Source organism: Podarcis erhardii, assembly GCF_964252035.2.
Source record: "Podarcis erhardii genome assembly, chromosome: 12".
NCBI classification, from domain to species: Eukaryota; Metazoa; Chordata; class Lepidosauria; order Squamata; family Lacertidae; genus Podarcis; species Podarcis erhardii.
The window spans coordinates 9,530,395-9,544,046 of NC_138513.1; the positions used below are offsets into that span (position 1 = coordinate 9,530,395).

A 13,652-nucleotide genomic window follows, 5' to 3' on the forward strand; every position below is an offset into this window, starting at 1 on the left:
GTATAGAAAACAAGCAAGCAAGCAAGCAAGCAAACAAACAAACAGTCGTCTATTACACTTTCAAACAGATCTTGCCACCAGAAAGTTCCTCCTAATGTTTAGTTGGAATCTCCTGACTTGCAATTTGACTCCATGGTTTGGATCCTACCCCCTGAAGTCACAGAAAACAAGCTTGCTCCATGCATCTGAATATTCAGATATCTGAATATGTTTACAATACGAAACCAATGCAATAAAGCAGAAATATGTATTAGAAATGCCTCTGATGTCTATGAATTTCAATTGAGTACTAAAAAAACGTAATTGGAAATGCCCTTGCAAATAGGAGTGCTCCCACTGACAGATCATCAGCACCAGAAATGCCCACTATAATTCTAGAAGGAGGTCATTCCATAGCATGGGAGCAGGTGGAGCTCAGATTCAAAAGGCCTGCATGCATGAAAGCAGGTAACAAGAGTGGTGGAGCCAAGGAACCAGGAAAACTTGCACAGCCAGAAAGGAAAGCAATAGCAGGCAAAGGCAGAGTGAGGAACGGAGTCTGAGAGTCACACATAGATCTGTTGCACAAAGGAAAATACTGTATCTTAACAAAAGAGAAAGTTTATATGGGGCAACAAAGGACAGGGAAGAATCACAGCAGGGATTCAACTTGTGGCTTGAAGCCCAATAGCCTTGCATGGTAGACCTTTGTTGTTGCCTGTCTGAAACTGCAAAAGCAGTCTAGCACATGGTGAGCCACCCTAAGATACTGAAGCACTGCACGCCACAAGGTGTTGGAGGCTTGACTGTGATCAATGAAGTGCTGCCATTATGTGAGCAAAAGGCGCTTCTTTCAGATCATTTCTGTAAGACTGAGGTCCCTCGATTCTCCCCACCATATATCTGAGCTCTCATTTGTGTTGGTGGTCTGGGCGAACCAACTCCCTCGAGCTATTGGAAAGACACTGGTATTTTACTTACTGCAAGGAGCTCTCTTCTTTCCTCCTTGGTGTAGTAATAGGCACCAGTCTTGCATATGGCATGATGGAACTGTGTTGAGACTGCCAGGCTCTTTCAAGGGGCTTGGCACTTGAACCAAGAAAAGGCTCCTTTGCTATTTCTAGAGAGCAAGGACTCACACCAGCTTTCTGCAGAACGCATTCCAAATGGGAGCAGAGGCAGCTTGAGTTAGGTGGATTTAAAATAAAATAAAATTGCTCAAAATGTAAACAGATTGCACTTTTAAGCGCTCTCGAAGGAGGAAACAGAGTGCAACATATGTTCCTACCATCCAAGTTATTTAGTTACCTTTTAGGGGAAAGTGGGGGAGGGGAGGGAAGGAGGGAGAGGGGGGAAAGAAAAGCTTTAATGGACTCATTATTGGCTTCCCTTGACGGAGCTGTTAATTAATTAAATAACGACATGTGAATGGCATCCACTGGAGAGGTGCATTAGAGCTTGCAGATGAGCAATGCCGGCTCATTCGAGACCTAAAATAGTTGCAGTTCAGTCACCACTTAACTCAGAGATGAATTGGCATGGTGTTTCCACCTGGGAAAAGAGTAACGCTCCTCTAGTTTGCACCAAATATGCACTAGTATCCGCACCCCCTCCAGGTCAAAAATGCAGTGGAGATTAACTTGTTCTTTTAGCAGCAGAAGTCACAGCTATAAAATATTTAAGCAAACTCCCCTCAGTGGAAGTGGAAGAGACACAGAGACACAAAGAGACCCTTAAATATAGGCTGTGAAAATATTTTTGGGGGCTGACACAGACAGAGCAGCCTAAGCCACAAACCTGTTCAGCTGGCATACTATGAAGAATTCCTGCCATGGTAATGCCTCTTTCAGTCCAAGAGCTCCAGTATAACAGGCTTGCTAATTGCCATTTTAATGAATATAACCAAATTTCTGGTTTCTTCTTCTTCATTTAAAAAATAAATCATGTTTACAATTCCCAAACACACAGTGAAAATAATTTATAGGGTAGACAATAAAAAGATAACATTTTTTTTTTTTTGCTAGGGCTCGGGAGCCATGTATGCAAATACTTTCCCAAGGCCAAAACCAATGATGGAAGGTGCTTGGTCCAAAAAGACAAACTAGTAAAACAGGATGATACGGTCTTTCAGCATGGCTCTCTGGACCACAGGCAAAAGGGAAATTTAAAGGGACCAGGGATTCGTAAAAATCTGACAGACATTTTAATTTTCCAGAACTCTTTAGCAGGCAAGGGGCTCCCCATCTCTAAGAAACTGGAGACTGGCTTATAGTCTAGACCTGTCCTGGCCCTTAAATGAAACACACAGGTTTCTGGAGTAAACAGACAGCAGAAACAAGGAGAAACATGGCAGTCTTTGATTTAGCAAAGCTGAGGATTAATTTTGATGTTCTAGGGGAAAAAACTCAATATTCTTTATCTTCCAGTATTTTTGCCAAAAGGGTCAAGCATATACATGGGTGGCTGGACTCATCTAAGCACCTTGACCACTTCTGGGGAACAGGGTGCTGGACAGGATAGGTTTTTGGTCTGATCTAGCAGAATGCTCCATATGATGAACTTTCAATTCATGAGTCAAGTAAGATCTAATCTTAAAAGAAATGAAAGAGTGCCTTTCATTCAAGCTTCTGACAGTCTCTTCATAAATCATCTTACAACAGGACCAAGGTAGTAATACTTTATGATCATTAATTTAAGTAGTTAATTAAGAAAATCTAGGGTTTAATAGCTCCTTAACTTTATCCCTAAGTCTGAGTATGGAATCAAGAATCATTATTAAAAGAAAATCTAGTGGATGGCTTTTCTTTTTAGTCCATAATAGAAATTTCATAGGGAAATTATGAATTCCTGTTCAAAATCACTCCACAGCACCTTCCTGTTCAGCCAGTTATCAAGAGGGGATCTCATCCACTCCATCCATAATATGTAGATTACAGAACCGACCTATCAAGGGTTGCAGTATATTAACGTACACGATACACACTGAGCAGTCAAAAATATACATTTCCACCATCAATTAATGGAAGGTCATCTGAACTACTGCCCATGTTTGTTGAGAACCTTCCTCTTTTTGGAGCTGTTGTATGTACTAGATTTGTAAATAATGCAGAAGACAGTTTATTTCGCAAAGGATTTGAAGGATTTGAAGCTTTCCAAAGCCAATACAATTAGCATTTGCTTTACTGATTCAATATGGTTTTCTTCTTGCCAGAGCTGCGGGTCATTTCTCATTAGATGAAACTGGTCTGCCAGAATTTTGATGAGTTGCATGCTACATTCCAAACACAAATGTTCTACTTGGATCTTATGCAGGACAGTGACTTTATTTGTTCTACCATTGCATGCATAGTTTTTCAGTACTCTTTAGGACTGCAACTCAAGTTACAGGCCAAAAGTAAGCAACCCAATTTAACCCCATCTGAAAGGGTAAATTTGGATAAAAGCAGTTGGTGAGTGGGGTGGGACCTTAGTGTGTACCCGTTGATGGCTGTTTTACCTCCACCATTGGCAGCAGTATGCCTCTAAACGCCAGTTGCTGAGAATCACAGGTGGCCAGAGTGCTGTTGTGCTTATGTTGAGTTTGCCATGGGCATCTGGTTGGCTGCTGTGAGAACAGAATGCTGGACTAGATGGGCCACTGGCCTGATCCAACAAGCTTGTCTTATGTTCTTCCTATTAAGTTCAAATGTGTGCAGTGCCGAGTGTCAACTAAGGCACTTATATAACAAAGAATCAAGCTCAACTGTGTAGTGCTCAGTTTCAAAAAAGCTTCCATTTCTACGCTTCCATTTCAAAAGCAGCTAATAGACATTATGGATAAATGATGTTTTTTGGAATGGCAGGTCTCTTTTTAAAGGCTTCAATACTGCATGACACAAAGTCTGACAATCCTGAATCTTTATTATTTACATTTTAGAAAATATTGGCATAAAAAAATTAACCTTTTTTTTTTAAAAAAGGCACAAGTTTTTAAAAAACTAACTTGACTGCGGTGTCAAATTATAGTCTACTTTTAAAAAACAGTCCACTGTCAAAACTGGATCCCACATTCTGTAATGCTAAATGGGCGTTTTACAACACTGTTATTTCTTACATGGCAAGCAGTAATTGAAAATCCTTTTGTGGTGCCTGAATGGCACTGCTTGGAGAAAAAGATTCGGTGAGTTATCAGCCGTTGCCACAACTGACAGAGGTAAGGCCGGTAGTCCATATCTGCTTCACTGTGGTGTTTTCCTGAACTTTCAGATGTGTTCAGTGATTTCTGCATGATTGTTTGAGTTGTTGCAAACAAAACCAAGTGGTGCTCTCTTACAAGCTTCCCCAGGAACTGAGCACATCTCTTTAGGTTTGCTTCCTGCTGGCTAAGGTTCTCCCCTCCATTGACTCTGTCAATCCAGTAAAAGGCTGATATACTGTCAATAATCAAGAGGCACAGGGAAGGGTGAGAGCAAAACATGTTTTCCAAAGAGAAAAGAGTAAGAAGCAGCTGAGGGCTGCTGCTGCAATTAACAAGGAAAAACCTCCCCAGACACTGCTTTATCATCTCTTCCGTGCCTTGGGGCAATCTGTGCTCCAGAATAGTCACTAAACGCAACAGGTCAAAATGGAAGTCTGTATCAATAAAAAGCACACCAACATCCAAGCCACCACCAGATTTTGGAAGAATGCAGCGGGCAATAAGATGATAGAGCATTTCTGTTTTTCCTGTTCCTTCTGGACCATGGAATTCAACAATATCTCCTGTTTAATAACGAAGAAGCAAATGTTTAAGCTAGGAAGGCATTTGCTGTTCAAGACACCTTTCAAACGGCTCAGCTTTCAGCTAACACACACACCTCTACCTGAAATCATGTGCAACTTTTCAGTACAATCAAATTCCCAATCCTACGCAGGTCTATTTAGAAGCAAGCCCCACTGGATTTGATTATTTTATTTTAATACAACAAACCAATACAGCTACACTTCTGAGAAGCAAGTGAATATATTTTCTTTTCTTGATGTGTGTAACACACACTCATGCCAACCAATTTGTTCTCAGGCAGCAAGAAAGAAAAACTTTCCCTTCCAAAGCTAAGATAAAAAGAAAATGGGGAGCATAAATTTTAATTTGTTTGTTTGTTTACCATTTATCTTCCAATATGCCAAGACAATTATTACTGTGAATTTTTTTAAGGATGTGTATGTATTTACCATGAATAGGATATCCTTCATCAGCAAACAGACAAGGTTCAAGCGTCTTCAGAGAACTTCTGCCTTCAAGTCGTGCAAGAAGCTTTGAAACAAAGAGAAAGTCAACTTTACTGAAATTAATGAGTCAACAAGCTAAATGTATTGATTGTGCACAAAACTTAGTGTGAGTTCAATGGCTTCCCAGCAGCTGGTTTTAACTGCACTGCTGCATGTGCAATTAAAAGTATATCTCAATTACTTTTAAATTTCTAGACATGGCACCACCTATAGAATCCAAATAAAAACCTGTGGGCAGAAAAGCATGCATAAACAGAATACACTGTATCCTCAGTGAAGTCAGTTCAATAAAACTTGCTATTTTGGTTGATTTCTATGTATTTTCACCAAAATTATTTAAAGCAGCTTATAAAAGAAACCCTGTTACAATCTGAAATCCAGCAATAAAGTCTTCATACTCCAAAAGCAACATTCTATTATATTGTATTAGCATATAATGGATCAATGGTAAGTGTTAGAGTAAGAGAGATATTAAACCAGACATAAAATAAATACAGAATTGCAAGTTCCTCCTAAATATGACCACAGTGATTTTTAAAAGTTTGCAGGCTAGTGCTGAGGTAAGTCTCTTGAGTTGCAACAGTGAGTGCCATAGTGTTGAGGTCACTAAGAAAGCCCTGCTGCATTTCCCCACTGATCTTAGCTTCCTGATTAAAGATGGCTATTGCCAGGATCCTCTTGATTACAGAAGATGGAAAGTCTTATATAGGGAGTGGGGCTGTCCAATGCAGATTGGGCCCAGCCAGGCTACATAGTTCAAAGCCAGCACTTTGAATTGAATCTGAAAATCAACAGAGCACAGACCAGCATGTACACACAGGGCCTGCTATCTGCTTGCTCATTATGCAAAAAATCAGTTATCCAAATGAAAAGAATGATGTCCAAACCTTGCTATACATGCTGCAGGTTCAGATATCCAAGTTTGCCCACCTCCTTGTTTGTGGTTTGCTGGTTAGCAGTAGTCATTTTTTGGCAGAAACCATGCATGTAGGGAGTGGGGAGAGAGCTTGGAGAAATCAGGGAGCAGGAGATTACATATTAGAAATACTCCCATAGGAATCCATGGAAATGTGGACTCATTATACGAATGCTTGTTTAACAAATGGTTTTCAGGGAATGCATTTTGTTCAGTATGCAGCATGTATGTATATGGCTCCCCCCCCCCCATCAAGAAAGTGGCTGCCACATTCTGCACCAGCTGTTAGCTTCCAGGCATTTTGACAGCAAATGTCCTGCATAAAAGGCATTATGACACATTGGACCTTCAGTGTAACAAAGGCATGCCTGGTGGTTGCTAGATTCCCCCAGTCCAGCAAATGTTAGTCTACATATTAAACAAAGCTGGCAAAACAATTGTTCAATCCACTGCCACCAACACATTTTCTAAAAAGAGTATCGGGCAATGCTCCTAAGCACTGAATAGGATTCATCAAGGATGAAGATGCAGATAAATACTGGACAACTTTCTTTCCTAAACACCCAGGATCCCTAAACAATCCCATTCCATCCTGCCTAGAGTGAGTTGCTGCTTGTTTGTCCTCTTCCATCTGGGCCACCTGGGGAAAAATATATATTTGAGGGTCCTCAGTGTGCCAATAGCTCCAGATGATCTCTCTGTAACTTCAGACAGATAAACTTAACAGCAAGGTAGAGGAACTGTTAACCTGACGACTTTCATAAAACATCTTCCTCCATTACTACTCCCCGACAGAAAAGATTGTGGTCTCACCTTATCTGGTTGTTGGCTGTGCCTAAATTTCAGTGATACAGAAAGACTAAGAGAATTGTACTGTCCAGTCCTTTTCGGTCAAGGAAAATGACAATCCAACTGGGTCAACTAAAGCAGCTTTGGTTCCAAGTGCAGGCTAGATTGAAACACATGCATGTAGGCAGTCAAGAAAAGGTCAAACTATCTTTCTTCTTTATTTGCCCATTTGTCTTATGTTGAAGCTTTCTAGATACAAACAGGCCATTTATTTTGGTCTGCAAGCTTCATGACATTTACCAAGAAATTCATGGACAGCACAGCCAGGGAGCCTAATGCAATATGGATTTTTGTGTTAGATGGACAAGTCTCTCAATTTAATGGTGTGTTTTGTATCAATACCACAAATGTCCTGGAGTACGAGGAGAAAGACACACACAAAACATAGTCACCATGACTAGGCACTATATACTGGGGAATATTCTGCCCTCATAGTCTTGCATCCAAGGTGATTTCACTCTTTAATTTGCATTAATTTTGATAGTCAATCTGCAATTTTATTATATAAGTTCTACTCCTCATGCAATCTTCTGCATAAGAAGGTAGGTACTGAAGACCTTTAAAGCAGTTTAAAGCAGCAATATTGCAAATAATTATGACATATTCCAGTGTATCTCCCACACACAGAGAGAATCTAGGATTAACAAAACGAATATAGAATACTTAACCAAAGTTAAAATGCACAAGCAAATATACTTCATATGAGACACAAAGACAAGTGTGGAAGCGGAAACATCACATACCAGAATGTTACAAAAGAACTGTAAAAACTACACTTTGATTTTGTAGGATGATGTGTAGGGGCCAGTGTCTGAATATGACAAACCTCCTGATAAATGCATTCAACCTAAGCTGTATCTGTTTGTGTCTTAGCTAGCACAAAGGTAGAGAATGACATTTTATTTAGTGTAATAGTTTTTTTTTTAAATTCAAGACTTCATTTTTTAAATATATCAAAATCCCTTTGAGGTGGGGCTGGATTAATTTCCCCTAAATTGTGACTGATACTTTGCTGGTTTTATGATGTGTTACTACTTTTAATTACAATTATGATTTTAACAGGAATTAATTTTTAAAAAAACAACAACAGCACACTCATATCGTCTGTGTAAGAGACTAGAGCAACTCATTCTTCTTTTTATCTGTTTCTATATATTTGGAGATGTACAGTATGTGTGAGGGGGTCCTCACAGTGTCTAAGAGATTTAAGGGACAAAGGTTACAGTCACTTCATTATTATTCATTATTTTTTATTTTATTTATCCAAAGATCCCAGGACAGTGTATTGCACAAAATGAAAAACATAATACAGAGCATAACAATAAAATAATCATGATAACACCCCCCAAAAAAAATATTTAAGAAGCTATAGATTATTTAATGGCCAAAGGCCTGGGTAAAGAGGAATGTTTTTGCCTGGTGCCTAAAGGCATCTAATGATGGCACCATGCGAGCCTCTCTGGGGAGAACATTCCAAAGATGGGAAGTCACCACAGAGAAGGCCCATTCTCATGTTGTCACCCTCTGAACCTTTCGGGGGGGGGGCAAAGAGAAGGGCCTTGGATGACAAGCACCGGGTCTGGCTTGGTTTGTATGAGGACAGGCAGACCTTAAGGTTCTCAGGTCCTAAGCACTTTGAACTGAGCCTGAAAACTAATTGGGAGCCAGTGCAGTTGGCCCAGGACTGGGGTTATATGCTCAAACCACCTTGTTCTGTTGAGCAACCTGGCCATCAAATTTTGCACCAGCTGAAGTTTCTGAAAGGTCTTCAGAGGCAGCCCCACGTATAATGTATTGCAGTAATCCAACCTAGAGGTTACCAGAGCATGGGCCACAAAGGTTAGGCTATCCCTGACCAGATAGGGGTGTAGCTAGGCCACCAGCTGAAGCTGATAGAAGGCCATCTGTGCCACCAAGGTCACAAGCGACAGTAATGGATCCAGGAGACCTGTAAACTACATACCTATATGGAAACCATTACATCTGAGTTCACAGCCAATACATTCTGCACAGACTATCTGAAGGAGGGGCTTTAGTTAGTGATAGCACAGACACTTAGCATGTAGAAGGTCCCTGGTTCAGTCCCTGGAATCTCCAATGAAAAGGATCTGGAAGCAGGTAATGTGAAGGAGGCCCTGGGAAGCCACCACCAGTCAGAGTAGATAATACTGAACTTGTCTGATCTAGTTACAGATAGGTAGCTGTGTTGGTCTGCCATAGTCAAAACAAAACAAATTCCTTCCAGTAGCACCTTAAAGACCAACTAAGTCAGTTCTTGGTATGAGCTTTCGTGTGCATTCCCATCTTTGGAATGTATCTGAAGAAGTGTGCATGCACACGAAAGCTCATACCAAGAACCGACTTAGTTGGTCTTTAAGGTGCTACTGGAAGGAATTTGTTTTGTTTTGTCTGATCTAGTGCAAGACAGCTTCCTATGCAACTCCATGGCTGCTGTTCTACCTCCTTCCCCTTTGCTAGCCACTCTCAAGAAGTATCCTACTCACTGTTTGTTACAGGCTAAATACGATTATATTATAATAAAGGTTCACATATTTTTCTCATATAACAGCAGGTGCTTATCTGGAGAACAGCGCATGCAAATTATTATGATAATTTAAGTACTAATGCACCTGTGCTTCTGATGTATGTTTACTTTCTAGGTTTTAAAGCAAAACAACTGCAGCCATTTAGCATCATGCTGTGTACGATGGGCAACATCCCAGGGGAGTCAGCTAACGGTTTTACAGAAAGAAAAAGTCAACAAAAGCCAGCCTCTGTGCTAACCGTCTTAAGCCAAACTGTTAGGATATGAAATATTAATCCCTACAATGGACTATTAAATACTGTATTTTTTATCCATTCCAAAGAGAGTTTGAAATTTTTACGAACCTAACAAATTCCACTGCAAGAACACCCCCAGCTTTTATTTAATCCCATTGTTGCTGAAAGGACTTCACAGCATTCTCTCTCCCCTCCATCATTATTTTTTCACAACAGCCCTGTGAGGTGGCCCAGGCTAAGATAGCAACCGGACCAAAGTAAGGCTTTTGTAGTCCAACCTCTACAGCACACTAGAGACATGGACAAATAGTCAAAATGGGACTCGGATGTAACAGAAATGAAGTACCGTATTTTTCGCTCTATAACACGCACCTGACCATAACACGCACATCATTTTTAGAGGAGGAAAACAAGGGAAAAAACATTCTGAATTAAACAGTGGATGTATCATTTTTGTGCTTCATGCTGTGGCCACAGACATGTGATCTGATGGTGAATTTGGGGTGACCCAATGCAAAAATCCTGAGAATCCCTGTGGATCCATGCTTTGTAACCACGTTTTTGCACCATTGCAGCCCCAGGCAACAGTGGGTGCGTGGTTTTTGGGGGGCAGGCTGTAGCCATGGACATGCTATGTGCTCTGATGGTGAATTTGGGCTGACCCAATGCAAAGATCCTGAGGATCCATGTGGATCCATGTTTTGTAACCACGTTTTTGCACCATTGCAGCCCCAGGCAACAGTGGGTGCGTGATTTTTGGGGGACAGGCTGTAGCCATGGACATGCTATGTGATCTGATGGTGAATTTGGGCTGACCCAATGCAAAGATCCTGAGGATCCATGTGGATCCATGCTTTTTAACCACATTTTAAGTGGGGAGGGAAGGAAAAACACAGAACAGACAAGGAGCACGAAAGGGGTGTGCAGAGAAGCAGCTGGCTAAGAATGCAGGAGAGGGGTATAACGGGAGGGAGGAAAGGAAGGCAAAAGTTTTCCCTCACCTACCCACCCAAGCCAGCCAGCTCGCGCGCCCTCTCTCGCTCTCCCTCCTGCATGTTTTCAGCAGCACGGAGCACAGAGATGACACTCTGCTTTCCCCTCTGCTTGCCTGGAGGGGAGGGGCTTTCCCTGCTCTTTGTTCCGTTTGAGCAAACACAGCAAGGAAACAGAGGTGGGTGGGCAGTAAGACCCTGAGGCAGAATGCAGGAAAGCAGCCGCTTCCTCTTTTCAGGTTTCCCTTCTCCGAGACGCGCAATTTGATTTTTGCCTGATTTTTTTTGCCTCCCCTCGCGCCATTTGGCTCCAGGGACCACACATTCGCTCAATAACACGCACAGACATTTCCCCTTCCTTTTTAGGAGAAAAAAAATCTGCGTGTTATAGAAGGAAAAATACGGTACTCTTCTTAATAATCATTTGATGGTTATATAAACTTTTGGAAAACAGAGACTGCCAATTTCAGAGTACCCCAGGAGCCACTCTGTACTGAAGACAGCAGTTCCCAAGGCTCAGAGTGGGGTTGCTTTTACTGTATTCTGAAGCTGGCATCTATCAGGAAGACTTGGCTCCATCTTGGACTGAGCAAGGTCAGAGGTCCTTGCTGGGAACTGTTGCCTGGGAACTGCCAATGGCCAAAGGAGTACTTGGCTTCATTGTGGACAGTGAAGTCTAGCGGCTCAACCCACTCGCCTTAGAGTTCCTCAGTGGGAAGTCCAAGAATGACGGCAAGAAAAGTCTGAAAAAACCTGGCGCCATGTTATTTCTTATTATATGTGCTAATCTTTTTGGATGCAGTTGTACTGTACAAACTTTTTCTCCGCCACTCTGAGAACCTCTTGGGGCTTTCAAGTAGGATATGGAATACCCTAAATAAATTAGTAACAGCTTCACATTTATGGAGCAAATGCACTTCAGACATATATGAAATCTACAAACAATAGAATTGTAGAGTTCTATATGTACTGATGTGCTCTGATGGTGTTTCCTGCTTGGCAGGGGGTTGGACTCGATGGCCCTTGTGGTCTCTTCCAACTCTATGATTCTATGATTCTATGTAAAAAAGAAGAAGAGTCAAATCTCTTTATCATTTGAAAACACAGGGAACTGCCTCACACTAGATCAGACTACTGGTCTGTCTAGCTCTGTACTGCCTATGATGACTGGCAGCAGCTATCCAGGACTGCAGACAGTCCTGCCTGGGGATGCCAAGGACTGAATCTGCATACAAAGCAAATGTTCTACCACTGAGTCATGGCTCCTCCCCAAGTTTTGGTACAGCCACCAGGGACCAGAGCTCACAACTGCCACCCTGAAACCAGGGTGTGTGTCAAGTTAGGTTTGCATAGTGCTATCACTGACTCAGCAGCATCTTGTAAACCTGGCCCTGCCATCTTCCTCCCCACCCCTTGGAAGCGATTGTAGAAGATAAATGACTGGCAGAAATTTGCCCATTACGGCATTGACAGGGCAAATGCTTCACATTTTCCATATTCACCTGTCATTACGATGCTTTCCCCTGACTACTTAATTAGGCGGGTGGAGCTTTTCCTGGCCTCAAAATCTGTTTGTCATGCTGCTATGACATAAGACACAAAGATAGGAAAAAATGTGGCAATACTATATCCAGGACCTTATTTTATGGAACCACTTCCCAGAGAAGTCTACCGGGCCGGCTTGCTGCTGATTGTGAGGTTGGTTGGAGACAGTCTGTAGGAGATTCTGGCTGTGTTTGGATGGCTGTCAATCACCTTAATAAGCCAAGATATGAACTCCAGGGCCTGCAAGGCAGGTGTTCTGCTCCTCCCTGCTGCAAGCTGCAGACAGGAAAACAGGTCTTCAGTTAACTATGGTTTCCCAATGCTCCTGGTTAATGACGTCCAAGCAAGGAACACTAAACTAGGGCTTTATATCCAGGGTTGTTTGGAAGCCGTTAACCAGAGCTTTCCTTTTCAGACATAATGGCAAACAACACTTAACTGAAGTCTTGCTTCCTGGGTCATGCAGGCGAGGAGAAAAGTGTGGCCAAGAGAATCAGGCCCACATCTCAGTTTATGAAGCATAGACATGGCAGTCCAAAGGCAGCTGCTGGGTGAACATGCACAAACTTTTGTTTGTTGCTTTATCCTCAGTTTATTTAAAGTCTTTTTATACCACCCTTCGGTTTTAGAAAGGAAGGCGTCATTGAAATGCAGGTGGAAAAACAGGTAAGAAACAAGAATCGTGTGAGGGGCTCATATAAGCCGCCTTGTGAGAGCCTAAAGATGGGTTAGAAAATTTCCAAGTGTCAAGGCCTATTCCAGCTGCACACCTCCACAAGGTAACCTACCATCAACTATCCTGTGGAGAAGGTTCCTGAAGGTTTTAAAAATATATCGTTGGCTGCCTTTTTCTGTTTTCTTTTCTACTTTTCACCTTCATAAGACTGTGTACCACTGTGTGTGTGTGACTGGGAAGAGGCAGGAGCCCAGCTTGAGGACTTCCCGACAGCGTCCATAGCTGACCCCTGCTGGAAACAGGATGCTGGGTTGTGTCAGTCTTCCCCCCCCCGCTAGAGGCAATGGGAGAGACCCTCCCCCCCCCGCTAGAGGCAATGGGAGAGACCCTCCCCCCCCCGCTCCCCTCAGCGCGAAAGAGTGGCCGGGGGAGGGGGCGTGCGCGTGCGTCGTTCTCTGCCTCACCTGGGCGCCCGACTCCGCCTTCCCGAGCCCGTCAGTCATCGCTCGCGGAGGGAAACCCGCAGCAACGGCAGCTCATAACCGTAAAAGGAGGGAGGCGCCAACGGCCTCATACTTCGGCGCGCAAGCGCCGCCGGAACTGCCGCGCACGCGCTCTTCTCGGATCTGGAGGTGGAGGGGTGGGGCGAAAAGGAAGGCAACTTCAT

The 13,652-nt window shown here is 42.6% G+C and overlaps 1 protein-coding gene across 1 annotated transcript; it reads right to left on the reverse strand.

Moving 5' to 3' along the window:
• Positions 1-3,861: 3,861 nt before the first annotated feature.
• XRCC2 (X-ray repair cross complementing 2) lies at positions 3,862-13,601 on the reverse strand. Its single transcript, XM_081834550.1, has 3 exons — positions 13,450-13,601; positions 5,170-5,251; positions 3,862-4,719 (listed from the first exon to the last, which is right to left on the reverse strand). Exons 1-3 carry the CDS (start codon positions 13,486-13,488, stop codon positions 4,010-4,012), a joined length of 831 nt encoding a protein of 276 aa, XP_081690676.1. The 5' UTR covers positions 13,489-13,601; the 3' UTR covers positions 3,862-4,009.
• Between the last annotated feature and the right edge of the window lie 51 nt (positions 13,602-13,652).

Bases quoted from the DNA above. Each gene is read 5' to 3' on its own strand.
- XRCC2 (XM_081834550.1), bottom strand. From the start codon at position 13,488: ATGACTGACGGGCTCGGGAAGGCGGAGTCGGGCGCCCAG. The intron at 5,252-13,449 runs GTGAGGCAGAGA...TTTGTTTCAAAG, and splicing joins AGGCGGAGTCGGGCGCCCAG to CTTCTTGCACGACTTGAAGG. The intron at 4,720-5,169 runs GTAAATACATAC...GTTATTAAACAG, and splicing joins TGAAGGATATCCTATTCATG to GAGATATTGTTGAATTCCAT.